At 40.6% G+C, this 18,477-nt stretch overlaps 1 protein-coding gene across 1 annotated transcript; it reads right to left on the bottom strand.

The window, feature by feature from the left end:
- Positions 1-2,147: 2,147 nt before the first annotated feature.
- Positions 2,148-17,670, bottom strand: LOC140038452 (uncharacterized). Its single transcript, XM_072083812.1, has 5 exons — positions 17,601-17,670; positions 6,702-7,148; positions 5,880-6,220; positions 4,281-5,726; positions 2,148-4,142 (listed from the first exon to the last, which is right to left on the bottom strand). The coding sequence occupies exons 1-5, from the start codon at positions 17,668-17,670 to the stop codon at positions 2,148-2,150; spliced, it is 4,299 nt and encodes a 1,432-aa protein (XP_071939913.1).
- Between the last annotated feature and the right edge of the window lie 807 nt (positions 17,671-18,477).

The following is an 18,477-nucleotide window of genomic DNA, read 5'->3' as shown; positions in this document are numbered from 1 at the left end:
GGACATGCAAAGTGGTAAACAGTTTCATTAGCTAGTAATTAGTTCATTAATTCCCAACACAAGCTCGGTTTATGACAGTTTAGCAGATTAAAGTTGCATTATCAAATTCAGCCCACGAACATTCTGTTTTCCTTAAACCAGAAATTTCCCAAATTTTATTTCATCATCTATTCGCACCCAGTCAACATGAAAATCGATAAATAACTTCATCCCCTATTAGATAATCATAACTACAAGTTCCAGAGCAACAAACTGGAGCCAAGTGAAGCTGCATTGTCCAAATCAATCCTCGGCAGTCTGCATAATCAAAACAATTCCAGTAGTTTGGATTCTAGTTTTACTTTGGATTATCCGTGGAGTTGGATGCTCAAGTTCAACATGCAATAGCTTAGCCTCTGCTTAACATTTTTAGTTTAGAAATCGATTCCAATAACAACATCTTTCAGCCAGGATTTTCCAGAACTTAGTCGATCATCCACGGTAGTTTAAAGGTGACCAGATTTTAAGTCCATTAAAATTTTTCTAGCTAATCCCTGCTCACTCGACCACTGCAAAGCTTAATCAACCTTATAACCAATTTAAATGGAGCTCAGAAATCACCTCACAGCTACTAAATTCTCGGACAGAAAATTTGAAAAGTTCCTTCCTCTCGGCTCTCACTCACGAAGCAGAATCTGGTTGCAGCTGGTGGTTGTTGGTCGAAGATGATGATGGTCAGCAACTCCTACGAATTCCACTAGCTTTCCCCTTTCTTTCTTCTGGCTCACGAACAGCAATGGAAGATGTTGCAGCTCGGCTTCTCACTCACTCTCGGTCGATACTCACGAGGTAAGTCTCTCCCTCACTCTTGTGTCGTTGATCAAAGACAGAATGGGGTTGTGAAGGGTGGTGGTGCTGCGGTATTTAGGTGAGGAGGTTGAGTGTTTAGCAGAGCTTGTGTACGGCAGTGGTGAAGGTTGTGGTTGGCCGGCTTGGGTGGCTTGTGATCATGGTGTCCGGGGAGCTGTTTGGCTTTGCAGAAAATGGTCATGGCCGTGGGTGATGTTGTGAAGCTGTGAGGGTATTGTAGACTTTTCACTACTTCTCCAATTAGCCACTTAAGTCCTTGGTCCTAGCTTAGCTCCAAAAATTGTCCCCAAAAGTGATTTGAACGCCTAATTGAATCGCTAATCATGCAATACTTTGGTTGTCGAAATTTTATGTTCTAAATATGGTTAGAGTATTTGTATTATTTTGATCTAGAATTTATTGATTACAAATTAATATTAAGCTTCCTTTAACGCTTAACATTCTTGTTTGATTAATTAAACTATTAAAATCAAGTTTGACCAATATATATAAATCTAACATTTTATGTTAATACGAAAAATTTAATCTAGCTCTAAAAATCTTAACTTAGTTTAGCGAAACCAAGGAATTCATAACTTAGAAAAATTATATAAATTTCCACATAAACGTGTTTTACGTACTTAATTGCAAACAAGTAAAAGTAGTACTAGGAATTATTAAAGAATAAAAGAAGTGTAAAAGACATACGAAATATTATTTATATATGCATTTTTAGGGTTCTGACATCCTCCCCTCCTTACAAAGAATTTTGTCCTCAAAATTCACACATTCTGGATAAATAAATCAGGATACTTTTTCTGCATTTCTTTTTCTAACTCCCAAGTTGCTTCTTCGAGTCCATGATTTTTCCACAAAATCTTCACCAGAGGAATTTTCTTATTTCTCAGCTCCTTCATTTCTCTTTCCAAGATCCTGACCGGTCCTTCTTCATATGATAACGTCTCATCCACTTCAATTCCTTCCAGTGGCAGTACGTGACTTGGATCGGAATAGTATTTCCTAAGCATGGAAACGTGAAATACATCGTGAATCTTAGCCATGCTTGCAGGCAACTTCAATTGATACGCTACTAACCCGACTTTCTTCAAAATTTCGAAAGGTCCGATATACCTTGGCTTCAGCTTCTTACCTTTCTTAGACACTACCCCGCCCTTCAAGGGTTTAATTCTGAGAAAAACCTTGTCACCTACTTCAAATTCCAAATCCTTCCTCCTTGTGTCGGCGTAGCTCTTTTGTCTACTCTGAGCAACTTGAAGCCTTTCTCTGATCAATTTTACTTTTTCCTAGGCTTCTTCTATCTACGGTATAGCTGTAGGGTCTACGATTTTCTTTTCTCCAACTTCATCCCAATGAATCGGAGATCGACACCTTCTTCCATACAAAGCCTCATAAGGTGCCATCTGAATTGAAGCCTGAAAGCTATTATTATAAGCAAATTCCACTAAGGTCATATATTGGCTCCACTTACCTCCAAAATCCAGTATACACGACCTCAGTAGATCCTCCAGAGTTTGAATTGTCCTTTCCGACTGCCCATCGGTTTGGGGATGGTACGCAGTGCTGAACTTCAACTTGGTCCCCAAAGAATCCTGAAATTTCTGCCAAAAATGCGAGACAAACCTTGGGTCTCGATCAGACACGATACTCACTGGAATACCATGTAACCTTAGGATCTCTTCTGTGTACAACTTGACCAATTTTTCCAATGAGAAACTCATGCTTACAGGTAAGAAGTGTGCAGACTTGGTGAGTCGATCAACTATTACCCAAATTGCATCAAAACCTTTTTGACTTTTAGGTAAGCCCGTTACAAAATCCATTGTTATGTGTTCCCATTTCCATTCAGGGATTTCTAACGGCTGCAATAAACCAGAGGGTTTTTGGTGTTCTGCTTTCACTTGTTGGCAGATCAAGCATTTTTGTACAAATGCGGCCACGTCCATTTTCAAACCTTCCCACCAGTATAATCCCTTCACATCATGGTACATCTTGGTCACACCTGGGTGTATGGTATACTTTGATCGATGTGATTCTTCCAAAATTTCTTTTCTTATCTCTTCATCTGACGGAACCACAATTCGATCTTGAAACCTCAATACCCCTTCAGGCCCTAATTTGAAGTCTAATGTTTCCCCTTTTTGTACTTTCTCAAAATTCTTCCGAATCATAGGGTCCGTTTTCTGGGCCTCCTTAATACGCTCTAGTAACGGTGACTTCAATGATAAGTTCCCAAATAAAACTTTCAATTTCTCCAAGCGAGGGTTCCAACCACTTATTTCTTCTAACATATCCCACTCTTTTACCATTAACCCTGCTACTTGGGCCTTTCTACTTAGAGCGTCAGCCACCACGTTGGCTTTTCCTGGGTGGTAATTAATCGAGCAATCATAATCTTCCAGAAATTCTACCCATCGCCTTTGTCTCAAATTCAGCTCCTTTTGGGAGAACAAGTACTTGAGGCTCTTATGATCCGTAAAAACCTCAAAAGTCACGCCGTACAAGTAGTGTCTCCATTTCTTCAAGGCAAAAATTACTGCGGCTAGTTCTAGGTCATGAGTTGGGTAGTTTTGCTCGTGGGGTTTCAATTTCCTAGACGCATAGGCAACTACCTTACCCATTTGCATTAAAACGCATCCCAGACCTTCTCTGGAAGCATCAGAATATACCGCATAACCTTCACCGCCATCAGGTAAAACCAAAACGGGAGCAGATGTTAACCGCTTCTTTAGCTCCTGAAAACTTGACTCGCACTTCGGAGTCCAGACAAACTTAGCCCCTTTCTTGGTTAGCTCAGTCATAGGTCCTGCAATTTTCGAGAAATCCTGGATAAATCGCCTATAATAACCTGCCAAACCCAAGAAACTTCTAACTTCAGTTGGAGTTTCTGGTTGCTTCCAATTCATAACGGCTTCAACTTTTGCCGAGTCCACGGCAATACCATCCTCAGAAACTCTGTGCCCTAGAAAAGATATTTCAGTCAACCAAAACTCACACTTGCTGAATTTGGCATAAAGCTTATGTTCTCTTAATATCTGCAAAACCTCCTCTAAGTGCTTAGCATGCTCCTCTCGGGACTTAGAGTAAATCAGGATATCATCTATGAAAACCACTACAAACTGGTCCAGGTACTTCTTAAAAATTCTCTGCATCAAGTCCATGAAAGCAGCTGGTGCATTGGTCAATCCAAAAGGCATGACTGCAAACTCAAAATGTCCGTATCTTGTACTAAAAGCAGTCTTGGGTATATCTTCCTTCTTGATTCTCAACTGATAGTACCCTTGCCTTAAATCCAGCTTAGAGAAAACCACTGACCCTTGCAGTTGGTCGAACAAGCTATCGATTAACGGTAGAGGGTATTTATTCTTAATTGTAGCCTCATTTAACCCTCGGTAATCGATACACAACCTCAAGCTTCCATCTTTTTTCTTTACAAATAGAACGGGTGCTCCCCAAGGTGAGTCACTCTCCTTCACAAAACCTTTCTCCAACAGATCTTGTAATTGAATTTTCAATTCTTTTAGCTCGGCAGGAGCCATTCGATACGGGGTCTTAGAAATTGGAGCCGTTCCAGGCACCAAGTCAATCTTAAATTCCACTTCCCTTTCTGGTGGTATTGCACTCAACTCTTCGGGAAAAACGTCCGAAAATTCCCGTAACACTGGTACATCCTCCAGCTTCATTTGATCATTGGGAGCGTTTATCAAGAAGGCTAAGAAACCTTGCGCTCCTTTAGACAACATTTTCCTTGCTCGAATTCCTGAGATCATAGCTGAAGATGCTAGCCTACCCTTGACATCTAACCTCAGGGTGGCTTCACCGGGTATACAGAATTCCACCACTTTCGCTCGACAATCAAGTTTAGCATGATAATGACCTAGAAAATCCATTCCTATTATAACGTCGTAACCTTTTATGTCTAGGCTAATCAGATCCACTAGCATTTTACGCTCTCCAATCCAGAACTCACAATTCTTATAAGCCAAGCTGGTGATTACGTTCTTATTACCCATGGGTGTCCTAACTTCAAGGTCGAAGGGTAATCTAACAGGTTGCACATCTATTCCAGACATAAAAGATGGACTAACAAAAGAATGGGTTGCCCCAGGGTCAATCAATACTTTAGCTAATCGGTGAAAAATCGGGAGTGTACCTTCCACTACCTCCGAGGAATCAGGTACAGGTTGGTCACCTATGGTATACACTCGGGCAGGAACTGTTGGCCGGCCTCCTCCAGAGGTATTTGGTCTAGCGTTTGGGGCAGTCCCGCCTTGCGTTTTGGGACATCCAGTAATTTGGTGCTCGCCACTGCCGCACCTCAAACACTTCCCTTGCCTCTTCCAACAACCATCTACATTATGGCCGGGTTTCTTACAGAATGCACAGTTCATTTGGGGAACTATTGTTCGACCTCCCTGCGAGGTATTCCTAGGTTGTCCCCTGCCAATCGGTCCTACTCTGGATCCGTTATTTCGTCCTCCCGTATTCCTGGCCCCATTTCCTCTCGCTTGGCCGCCTCGTGGCGCTCCAGGATTATTTACTCCAACGTTTCCTCGGCCCACTTTGGCCGGTGGAGCATTGCCATATGACGGCTCCCGGCTACTGCTAGGAGCAAATCTTTTCTTGGCCTGAAAAGATTTCACTTGAGCCCTAGCCACTTCCACTCTCTGGGCTTTCTCGACGGCATCTGCAAACGTGTCTATCCTCACGGCAGCTAAACCTTCCTGCACTTCTACGTTCAAACCCTGTACAAACCTTCTGACTCTCCTTTGCTCCGTGGCTACCAATTCAGGAGCAAATCGAGATAGCTTGGTAAACTGGACTTCATACTCGGCGACACTCATCGCCCCATGCTTACATTTTATGAAGTCATCCTCCCTCTTTTCTTGGATGAGCGGTGGAAGGAATTTGGCATTGAACTCCCTTGTGAAGTTTGCCCAATTCCTTGGAGTATGATTCCTGTCCCAGTTGGTCCTAACCAGATTCCACCAGGAGCGAGCAGCTCCCTCAAACTGGAATGCGGCAAAAGTTACCTGCCGCTCTTCCGTATAGTTTAAAGCTGCGAAGATGTCGGAGATTCTCTCCCACCATCCCTCAGCTATCTCAGGTTCGGGTTCTCCGTAGAACTTAGGAGGTCCAAACTTTAGAAACCTCTCCAGTGCCCGGTCGTCAGAATCGGCTGGGCCTCCTGGATGGCGCACTGGTCCAGTAGCTTGGTGTTCAGTCAAGCGCTCTAGGACGTCAGTGATACGGTTGATAGCGGTGGCCACTCCGTCTCCGGCCCCACCCTCTTGCCCTTGGTCTGGATTGACCTCGGGCTCTCTATCTCTACCCGCTTCCGGATGTTGTCTAGTGGGTCTCCCGCGGCCCCTTCCTACCACTTGGCGATCCATAGTCTAAGTTATGCCTATTATGGGAGGATCAAACGATTAGGCGAAGAATTATTTATTTAGGCTTATTAACATTTCCTTAGTAAATAAAATCGATACGGAATGGAAGAGAAGTAAGCAAAACACTTAACATATATTTCCGGATGAAAGTCATACAAATAATAGGTTGGGACATTCCCAAAAGTAAGGCACATAACTAGCAAAAATACATACAAATAATCCCTTAAACAAAAATTAGGGATATGTTGCCTCAAAATAGGTCATCCACCTAGACAAAACTTGATGACCTAGCTAATGTCCCCCTATTCCTACCCTACACGTCCAATATAGTCAAATCGATCCAAGCCTAACCCTCCGCAGGGCTATCAGGAGCTATGTCCTCCTCCGGATCCTCCTCCGGGTCCTCCTCTGGATCCTCCTCCGGATCCTCCTCTGGGTCCTCCTGCTCGACACTCTGAAGGATACTCGTGGCCTCATCTATCATCATCGCGGCATCAGCCCTGATACCGACGCTCCTATCACGTATCCTCTCAGCCAAACGAGTCACCCTCGCTCTCTGATGTGCTATCTCCACGCGAGCGGCCTCCACCCTAGCATGCTCCGCTGCTACCCTCTGCTCTAACTCCGCTATGCGGTCGAACTGAGTGTCCACCATGATACTTAGCTCCTCTACATCCTGAGACAGAGTGAAGTTAGCGTCCCTCAGATGGCGACACTCATCGTCCAGGGATAGTACTAGCTCATTGGGGTAGGCATAAGTGGCCCTACACTGACACCGAGGATGCCTATCAGCTGGGGTATAACGTATATGGGCTCCTCCACCTCGTGGTCTGTAAGAGATGGACCTAAGAGGCTCTATGTGTCCATTTGACGCCCCATTACCATTAGCGTGTCCGTTACCGTTCTCCATACCTGCAAAAGAATTGAAGCTTAGAGGTTAGAACTCAAATAGCTAATTAGATCAGCATCACTTAAATTATATCTAATGGTCTCAATTCTTACTTCTAAAAGTTCGGGGTTTCTAACTCGTATAGTATATCTCTCAAATAACTTTTCTATCCTAGGCTCTGATACCACCTGTGGCGACCCCACTTCCCCCTAAGGCGAACCAAAGGGTTGGCGGGCCGTCTGCCCATCTCTCGCCAGGACTCACGCAAGCAAACTAACCTAAAATCTTCCGACGATTAACTTAAACTATTACAATAAGGATTCTTCCGAAATAAGTCGATTTATAAACCACATTAACTTCAGAGATAACAGTATAAAACTTAGCCAATCGACAGTTCTTAAACACTTCCAGCGACGCTCGCAAAAGCTAAGGATATACTATACTAATACAAACGTACAAGTTGAGTATTAGAAATAGAGATTACACTTTTCCAGCTTCAAGTGGCAATCCAAAACGAAAGGGAATACAATGCTTAACTTAGAAGTCTTTACAAACCGAGAATCAAATTCAAACCGTTCAAGTACAATGCTTAGATTAAAATCCGCTACAAACCGTAAATTACAATCAAATTGTTCAAGTTCAACCATAAGAAATACAAACTGCGCAAATACTTTCAATCTTCCCATCCTGTAAGGAAAACAAATAAACATGGAATGAGCTAAAGCTCAGTGGTGCCCAAAACATGCAGTCACGCAAATCAAGCAACGAGTAATAACATAAACAAGTTTAACAAATAAGAAAGCGTTTAACAGCACAAGGTAGGATACAGGGGCTCTCAGGAGCCATTTTCCTCGCTTGATCACCATTTATCGTAGTTGACCCTCCGTCAACTCTCACTACCTAAATTCCACGTAGACCACCTTATTTTGATACCTAACCCGTCACCAATCATACCCCGATTCCGGGCCCGCTCGCCGACTAAGGACGTAGTATACTCGAGATATACTCGTCATGGTAGTTGGTACAGGGGTCGTGGGATTCACCCAACGACTCAACTACGCTTGGATTTATGGTAGTTAGATACATGCGTCGAGGGATTCACCCAACGACGTAACTACTTTTAGATTCATGGTAGTTAGATACATGCGTCGAGGGATTCACCCAACAACGTAACTACGTATTGAATCAAGGATTCAGGAGGAAAAATGTTTTTGCACAAGTCACCACTCGAACGGCTAGTGTGATAAAGTACACACAGCTCACTTCGATGGATCAAAAACTCATTTTACACTTTATCACGTATCAAGTCAAGAAAGCACTTAATTCAAGTAGGAAATGAACAGGCAGGGACACTCACCAAGAGTGGAGTTCAGATATCGGGTTGGGAATCGAATTCCGCGTCCTCGAGAAATCCTAGAAACCAAATTTTGAAACTATAAGTTTCTATTTAGTTATTAAACTTATTCGTGTAAGAATTTATTTAGTTTAATACTAGTTTACTTTCTCGAGATATTTCAAAAGCTATTTAGATTGGAGCTTGACAAAAGTAGTAAAAGTGTTTCTTATTATATTCATCCTTAGAGAAGGTAACTGGTATTATTTACTAGAAACAAGTCGACAAACTTCTCAAAATCATAGTTAGGAGGTTACTTTGAATATTTCCCTAAAGTTACGGCTTTTGCAAAAATTATCATTAAAACTATTTCCCTTGGAATAGGGTTTCTTGCCGAGCCAGTCTCCCAAGTTTTTCGCTAAAGTGGGTAAAGCTCGTATTTTGAAACTTTCCTGTGGTTAACAATCTAGAGCAAAGCTTAAGAAAAGAAGAGGATTAAAATAAGACTTAGAGTTTCCAAAAGCTATAAAACTTATTTACTAGAGCTATCAAGGCTAGTTTGAGCGGAAGGAAATTATTGAATTGGAAAGTTTTAGGCAAAACGCTAGATATAAAGTTTTATAATATAATACTAGCTAGAAAATATTTATGGTTAATTTTGAACGCAGCTACTCGAGTTCGCAAGGTCGATAAAATTTTCCCCGCTCCAAATCCGTTTCGAAATCATAATATGAATCAAAGTATGGCAGAAATCACATAGCAAACTTACTAGGGCTTCGTCAATCATTAGCCCTAGTTTTCAACAATTGCATTTCTGAATAAAATAAAATAGTCAACCAAGGCTTCATCAATCATTAGCACTTGGTTTCAGCAAACCCATCACAAGCAAATAAAATAAAAGTGGAGTCCCAAGACATTCCAGCAAGTAACTTCCATCATCTAATAATACTTAATAAAAATCATTTCAATGGCTAAGGGCTCCGTCAATCATTAGCCCTTAGCACCCAACCAGTAATTCCTGTGACAACCAAGCTAATATTTCAAGTATTTAAATCTACTAACAGTTATTTAAAACCAAAGACCACACTTGCAGCAGCCTCCTACTCAAGTATTTGGTCCAAAGCCAAGAAATTCCATTCATGATATCACATTGTCACCCCAAAATTCAAATGCATGACCATCTCAGGGTATTATAAAGCAAATTCAAAAGTAGTACAATTTTTCCACAGCCCCAAAGTATATAAAGAAATCAATACGTAACTCTTTATCCCACAAGACCAAGGCTGGAAAATTTTCCAGCTTATCTCCATGACCTCACTTCGCTAATTCCAAATCGAATTCCCAAGATATCCAATGATTCATTGCCAAACAGTTTTCACCGGCTACGTGTACATTTTATCATGCATTTCAGGTTCCTAACACCCCAAGGAGACAAATTCTAAAGTCAAGCTGAAGATTCTGGTTCATAATCAAATTCGAGCAATAGAGTTAAACATCCCAAAATTTTCAAAAATCTGTTTAGTAAACCACGGATGCATCATGCATGAAGGAAATTTTCTGTTTTCACTTTGTTTGCTCGGGTGAAGTAGGCTATTAAACTCTCACTTTCTCATGCCATTGCTTAGCCAAATCATGCACAATTACCGTTCAGCAGTTGAAGTTAAACCACCGTTAAAACTTCAAAATTTCCAGGTTCAAGTTCATGGTAATACACAAGGAACTTCTAGTAATAGCAATGGTCCCAAAACAGGATTTTTCTTTGGTTAAAGCAGGATTTTTGGTACTCTATTAGCACTGGAAAACATGTAGCTAGCTAGTAAAGGTTTCCAAATCAAATCCAGGTTCATGCTATAACTGTATTCATCAAACACAAATCCAGGATTTATATCAACTAAGCTCGGATGATAGTTCATGAAATAATTTTTCTGTTTTCATTTTTATTTTCCTGGTTAGTCAAGCTACAAAACCTTATGCAAACTTCAATTAACATGTTGTTAACTAGTTAATCATATACATTAACTCGTAAAAGCCCCATAATCACAGATTGAGAATTAAAAGTCCAATTCCAGGTCTCGGAAATTTCAGGTCATACGAATTCCCAATTCACTTAAACCAGAATTTTTTCCAAGTTCCCGATTTCATTATCCACTCGTGCAACTCAACATGCAGGCCCTTAGGCATTTTATCTACACTTGAAAACTCAGGGTTATAACCACAGCTTATCACGATTGAGTAAGTTAAACAAATCATTTCCAAATTATTCTCGGCAGAATCATTCTCCTCAAAACAGAATTTATTTCTTCCTAAATTCATTATCCGAGGATCTAACATGGACATGCAAAGTGGTAAACAGTTTCATTAGCTAGTAATTAGTTCATTAATTCCCAACACAAGCTCGGTTTATGACAGTTTAGCAGATTAAAGTTGCATTATCAAATTCAGCCCACGAACATTCTGTTTTCCTTAAACCAGAAATTTCCCAAATTTTATTTCATCATCTATTCGCACCCAGTCAACATGAAAATCGATAAATAACTTCATCCCCTATTAGATAATCATAACTACAAGTTCCAGAGCAACAAACTGGAGCCAAGTGAAGCTGCATTGTCCAAATCAATCCTCGGCAGTCTGCATAATCAAAACAATTCCAGTAGTTTGGATTCTAGTTTTACTTTGGATTATCCGTGGAGTTGGATGCTCAAGTTCAACATGCAATAGCTTAGCCTCTGCTTAACATTTTTAGTTTAGAAATCGATTCCAATAACAACATCTTTCAGCCAGGATTTTCCAGAACTTAGTCGATCATCCACGGTAGTTTAAAGGTGACCAGATTTTAAGTCCATTAAAATTTTTCTAGCTAATCCCTGCTCACTCGACCACTGCAAAGCTTAATCAACCTTATAACCAATTTAAATGGAGCTCAGAAATCACCTCACAGCTACTAAATTCTCGGACAGAAAATTTGAAAAGTTCCTTCCTCTCGGCTCTCACTCACGAAGCAGAATCTGGTTGCAGCTGGTGGTTGTTGGTCGAAGATGATGATGGTCAGCAACTCCTACGAATTCCACTAGCTTTCCCCTTTCTTTCTTCTGGCTCACGAACAGCAATGGAAGATGTTGCAGCTCGGCTTCTCACTCACTCTCGGTCGATACTCACGAGGTAAGTCTCTCCCTCACTCTTGTGTCGTTGATCAAAGACAGAATGGGGTTGTGAAGGGTGGTGGTGCTGCGGTATTTAGGTGAGGAGGTTGAGTGTTTAGCAGAGCTTGTGTACGGCAGTGGTGAAGGTTGTGGTTGGCCGGCTTGGGTGGCTTGTGATCATGGTGTCCGGGGAGCTGTTTGGCTTTGCAGAAAATGGTCATGGCCGTGGGTGATGTTGTGAAGCTGTGAGGGTATTGTAGACTTTTCACTACTTCTCCAATTAGCCACTTAAGTCCTTGGTCCTAGCTTAGCTCCAAAAATTGTCCCCAAAAGTGATTTGAACGCCTAATTGAATCGCTAATCATGCAATACTTTGGTTGTCGAAATTTTATGTTCTAAATATGGTTAGAGTATTTGTATTATTTTGATCTAGAATTTATTGATTACAAATTAATATTAAGCTTCCTTTAACGCTTAACATTCTTGTTTGATTAATTAAACTATTAAAATCAAGTTTGACCAATATATATAAATCTAACATTTTATGTTAATACGAAAAATTTAATCTAGCTCTAAAAATCTTAACTTAGTTTAGCGAAACCAAGGAATTCATAACTTAGAAAAATTATATAAATTTCCACATAAACGTGTTTTACGTACTTAATTGCAAACAAGTAAAAGTAGTACTAGGAATTATTAAAGAATAAAAGAAGTGTAAAAGACATACGAAATATTATTTATATATGCATTTTTAGGGTTCTCACAATCATGACTATGTGTTATGTGTTTATGTGATATTATGTGTTTACTCGCTTTATTATGTTTTTATGAGATTATAATTAATGTGTGACATCATCACACTAGTCCAACGCTAGTTGTGATCCATTTCTCGATTCCACACTAGTCTAACGCTAGTTGTGGTTTTCTTGTTCGATTTCTCACTAGTCCAACGCTAGTGAGAAAGTAGAAATATGGGCTAGTCCAACGCTAGACCCTTAGGAGCCCTTTGCGCGTTAGATCATGATTGTATGATAAAATCACTTCATCTCATGCATATTTTTCACTTTCTAGGGTCTTTTATCATTTTGTATGATATTCCCCTTATACGTACAGCCCTTATCCCTAATTTCCCTATATATATACCCCTATGTATGATACATAACATTAGAATTGCATTTCATTTTTAGAAATAGGATTAGGGTAGTGCATTTGCTTGACTAGATTAGGGAATACTATGGACGAGTTTGGCTTTCTAGCCTTAGCACGCTCGTATTTCCTCTATTAAAGGGAAAATTGAGTCACGAACATTAGTCCTCCATACCCGACATGATGCATTCCTTTAGGTCATATATATTTGTATAATTATTTCTTTTCTTTTCTTAGAGTCTCATATTTTTGTATTATTCGTGACTTCTTCGAAGAGTCTTCATTGGGTGTCACAATTAATGTGAATGGTACCAAATAAGTTTTGAAGATACATTTCGACCCCCCGACACCCTCCTAGGTCTAGGGTTTGCATTCATATAGTACATCCAAATGTGATAAATTTTTAGGATAAAATAAGAAAATCTTTGACTAAATCACGCAACTAGCCTTGGCTAAGTCGAAAGGGTGCCTTGGATTTTTATCCTTGCCTTCCCTTTCTTCAAATGTGACTTCCGGACTTTTTTCTTTGATTTACGTAGACTAGGAGTCGTTTAAAAGGGGTTTTTCTATTTTTTCCTTTAAAAAAAATTCATTTGTAGGTGACTTGGTACACCTTAACTCTATACCAAGTGGCGACTCCGATTTTATTTAAAACCCCTTTAAACTATTATTTTGGGTCAAATCGTCGCATTTTCAAGTCCCATTTAGACCCATATTTTTCTTCATTTTCTTTTTTTAAATCAAAAATCATTTGCCAAATAAAAAATAAACAAAATTTCATTTTCTAAAAACTTTATTTTTCTTATTAATTTTTCAAAAATGGGGCGCGACAGTTGGCAACTCCACTGGGGACTTAGAGAGTCCGAGCATTTGATTTAGTCAAACTTTTTCTTCTTTTGACCTTTTTATATATCACATTTGGAGGTGTTAGGTTGCATTCTTCTTTTCCTTTTTCTTTTCCTCTTTTTAGGGTTTGTTGCATTTACGTCGCGCATAATCACTCCTCGCACACTATGTATGTGATGAATGGATTGTTTCTTTATTTGTTTCGCGATTGCATTTTGGGATGGGAGGTAGTTACCCTAGAACCTTCGACCGCATCTGATGGTATAATCCTTCCCCTCAATAAGAAAGCACCTCATACGTGCATGCATAGTCTTATTTACCCTTTTTTCTCTTTTTTCGTGGGCATTTCCCACACCTCCTTGTAGGATTAGGATAGATTGCCTTGGGTAGGCAGATGGTGTACTCTGCGCCCGTAGCGCTACCTAAGGGATCACTCGAGCCACCGATAAAAGGCCCTGGGAGTGATGACCCTTCGCCTTTAGGTCTGAAGGCTTGGGAGCCACAAACTTATCGAGTTTAGATGCATTAGTGAGCCAATACCTCATGCATCCATGATAGTTTATCTAGGGTAGAGTCTGCCTTACCCTATTAGGGACACTATTCACGAGGGGAGGGATCCAACCCCTCTTATTGCTTTATCTCTTTGTATTGCTTTGCTACAATGTGTTATGTGTATTTATTGAACTAACTTTTCTTGGTTTTGTCTCTATTGCATTTATTAGCCCTAGGAAATAAGAATCCTGGCATGGCACTCTCTAGGAGCCTACCCCGTTTGATGTGCACGTTTAAATTGAATGCTTCGCATTTGTAACATGAACACATTTCATTTTAGGCTCACCCCGGCATACAAAAAGGGGTTCCCTTTAGGTCACGTTTCATTTGTGTACTGCATATTTACGCGCTTTGATAAAATGGCATCATGCATAAACCCTAGAAAGGGAATGCCATTTAGGGGATCCCGTATTAGGAATAAGCCATCTCATGTCTCGGATACTTAATCCAAAGAGACTTGCACGTTTACATTTTGTACCATCCAAAGGGGTAGTGTGTGACAGCCCCACCTTTCCCTAAGGCGAACAAAAGGGGTTAGCGGACTGCCTGGCCAGCTCTCTCCAGGACTAACGGGACAGTTCGAAGCGATCTAAAACATTCCGGACATACAAGCGCGCTTAAGCAAGTCAAAATTTCAAAATAACCAAACGCCAATCACACCGTCGGTGAATAGTGGGTGCCACGTTATATAACTCGAAAAAACATTTCCAAATCAAATAGGACACATAACGGGGTTAAACAGTGTTATATACATACGTTTGTAAATTTACAAAACAAAAGGGAGATAATTAAATCAAAATACATTTAGGGTTTTTGCCCAAAAGGGAGCTATTCAAAATACATTCACATAAGCTCAACTCGGCAACCAACATTCATAACCTTTCCCAAAAGTATTCAAATTCCTGTAAGGAAAACAAAAGGAATAGAGTGAGCTTACGCCCAGTGAGCAACTATCACTCAAGCAATCAAGTTCATAAAAGCATAAGACTTTTCACCCCAATTTATTCAATAAATAAGTAAACCAAGATCTCATATTAATAAAATTGGTAAAAGGATACGGACGGCTCTCAAGAGCCCCTTTCCTCGCTTGTATTCTTGATTGGACTTCATTGACCCTCCGTCAATGTTTACAAGTAACCAACCGTAGGCTCCACTTTACTTCCATTCCTTCCACCCAGCATACCCCTACCGGGCCCGAACTCCAAACAGTGTAAATTTGGTAATACTCGAGTATACCGGAATCGAGAATCTCATACTACCGGATTCCATATAACAGTCCCCATGGCTCATCAATTTTCACGACCAATCCCTCGCCGGCTCGATTCAATCGATTACCAATGGGGTTGAGCTCAGTAGTAACAGTAATTGCCGTTGGATACTCATCCAAACGACACTAAATCCAGTATTTCATGTACCACAGTAAACAGTCATATATAAGACAAGAGGGTGAGAGTGATCAAGTACACCCTCACTGTAATCAGTTTCAATGGTGCAAATAAGCATTCAAGGCATCAAGTTCAAGTGTAACAAGGCCACATAGTTACAAGCAAGTGAGTAGTACACTTACCAAGCACGCAAGTGAAATTTCATAAATGTCCGCCCAAAGAGCGTCTCGAATCACCGTCACGCCCTAAAATATTCAAACAAGCACAATAAGAATCGATTACAAGTCATAAACCAATTCCACATACTACCAAAAATAAAGCTCCATTAGGACGTATAAGCACTAAAGTAAGTTAGGGAAAATCCGGAAATGCAAGTTAAGCTCTAAGAGCTAAAAACAGTTTTGACGTCATTGAGTGTATTGGACACAACTGGCACTACGAGTATCGGATGGATGTATACTATACACCGTTTCGAAACTAAAAGATAGGGATACAATGTTGAAGAAGGTCACTCAGTCCAGTTTGTAGTGCAACTAGGTCAAAAGATCAATATACAAAACCAGCACCGTCAAAACAGGTTAACAAACCACATTCTGGTGAAACATCCATAATTCAGGCTACAAAAATCCAATTCAGGTGATTCCAAAGCCATCCGAACACTAAGCGTCCAGGATACATTTCTTATGAAGGCATCAAAAACAAAATCAGTAGTAGTCCCAATCAAATTAACCAATTACAGAAACGAATAAGCATGTTCGGGTAGAAACAGGGCAGCAGGGGCATTTTGGTATTTTCACAGGCTACATTGCTCCGATTGTTCTGAAATTTTGTAGGCATCTATAAAATGTCATTCTCTACAACATTCATGTTTTAACCCAAGGCTAATTCGGCCTCTAACTATGAGGAACTTTACCGGGCAGAATGGTTGAATTGAAACCCTAACTTCTGAAATTTTCCGGCAAATGCGGAAATTTTCTGCAACAACCACAATTTACGCATTCTAGCTCTATTCTAGATCATTTCCAACCATCATACAAGGCCACATAATGGTAATCATATGAAAACCGAAAAATTCTTGAATAAATGTAAAACTTCACCAATTCAACCAAAAATCACAAAATAACACCGAATTTCATCTCTTTAATTCACATAAGTCACTAATTAAACATTATTGAGAAGAAATAAAGGTCCCTTAGCTACTCACCTTAACAACTCAAGAAGAGGAGCAACTTAGCATCTTAAGCTTCCAAACCACTTCCCTAATCACCTCACAACCACTCACTTAAGGGTTTTTATGGAGTAAATCAAGATTCTAACAGTTAATTTGTGAGATTGAGCAACAAATAGAAGGAAGAAATTGAAGAGTTTTCCTTTCTTTTGCCTTGGAGAGGGCCGGCCAAAGCTTGCAATTTTTGGATGATTTTTGGGTCAATTTTTTATTTATTTGGTAAAGTATGAATAGTGGTCAAAAAGTAAGACTAGCTCTCCAAGTGACACTTGTCACGATAATTAATACATGGTTATCCTTTTGTCTCTCCACTCTCTTCCATATAACAACCTCTAATTATCTCTTCGCACCTAGTAAATTAAACCCTGTATACAAAACTTAACCCAATTGGCCGAATTTTACCGAACTTTCCGCACTAGCGGGTCCCACGTCCGATATACGTTCTTAATTTCTCAAAACTAACCGATACTAGAAAAATCATCTAAAAACTATATTTACTCATAAAAATTATTTAGAAACTTTTCCTAATAAAGAAAATGCATAAAAAGCGTGCAAATAAATAAAATAAAGCCTAGAAATAAAGAAATTTTCGGGTTCTCACACTCTCTCCCCCTTAGAAGAATTTCGTCCTCGAAATTTCTCACCTTGATTCACAAACAGTTCAGGGTATTCCTTTTCCACCTCCCAGGTAGCCTCTTCTATCCCATGATTTCTCCACTTTTTCCGAGCGAAAACAACTGCGACTAACTCCAGATCGTGGGTTGGATAGTTTTGTTCGTGAGGTTTCAATTTCTTAGAGGCAAAAGATATCACATTCTGGTTTTGCGTAAACACATACCCCAAACCTTCCCTCGAAGCATCAGTGTAAACAGTAAAACTGTCGTTACCTTTAGGCAAGGCCAAAATAAGAGCCATGGTTAACCTTCGCTTTAATTCCTGAACACTATCCTCTCTCCTACCCAAACGCTGCGATCCTTACAAACCATATCAGTGCTCAAACGATGTTTCCCCATAGGAATACTACTTTCAGGTCGTAGGGTAGACGAGCAGGTTTGGTATCTATTCCGTCCATCAAAATTGGGGTTGACAAATGAATGAGTAACACCGGGATCTACTAAAATTTTTGCAAATCGGTGGAATACCGAAATCGTACCTTCCTCAGTTTCAGAAGAATCGGGGACCTGTTGTGGCTCCAGTGAATACACTCGAGCCGCTACCTTAGATTTGGTCCCTTCCACCTTGGCCGGTTCAGAATTAGTCTTCGTCGATTGATGACTCCCCTTTCCATCTCGTGATAGGACTGGACAAGTGGCGAGCTGATGGTTTGCACTTCCACAGCGCAAACATTTTCCCTCCTTCTTCCAGCAATTGTCCTCCGAGTGGTTTGACTTTCCGCAATACCCGCAGGGTCCATGTGCTGCAGAAGCCGAGCCTCCTCTCTGGCCTCTCCCCACTTGGCCGCCTCATGACGGGCCCTCTCGTGACACTCCCAGCATCCTTTCTCCTCCCATTCCCCGCCCAAACTTGGGAGGGGTACTCTCATCCCCCTGCCCCGAACTACTCCCAGGAAATCCTCGCTTTTTCGCCTGGAAGTTTCTAACCTGTAGCCTAGCATTCTCTACTCGTTGCGCCTTCTCCACTGCATCGCTGAAGACGTTAATTTGGGCTACCGCGAGGTCCTTCTGGATTTCTACGTTCAGGCCCTGGATAAATCGCCGTATT

Source organism: Coffea arabica, chromosome 3e (genome assembly GCF_036785885.1).
Source record: "Coffea arabica cultivar ET-39 chromosome 3e, Coffea Arabica ET-39 HiFi, whole genome shotgun sequence".
NCBI lineage: Eukaryota > Viridiplantae > Streptophyta > Magnoliopsida > Gentianales > Rubiaceae > Coffea > Coffea arabica.
The sequence above is the reverse complement of the archived record's forward strand: the minus strand, read 5'-3'. Positions and strand labels throughout refer to the sequence as shown.

What these genes read in the sequence shown, in the direction of transcription:
- LOC140038452 (XM_072083812.1), bottom strand. Translation starts at nt 17,670, where the DNA reads ATGGCTCTTATTTTGGCCTTGCCTAAAGGTAACGACAGTTTTACTGTT. An exon ending in CACTGATGCTTCGAGGGAAG is followed by an intron (nt 7,149 to 17,600) that starts GTTTGGGGTATG and finishes ATTCTTTTGCAG; the next exon opens with GTATGGAGAACGGTAACGGA. An exon ending in GATGATAGATGAGGCCACGA is followed by an intron (nt 6,221 to 6,701) that starts GTATCCTTCAGA and finishes GCCAAGTGGTAG; the next exon opens with GAAGGGGCCGCGGGAGACCC.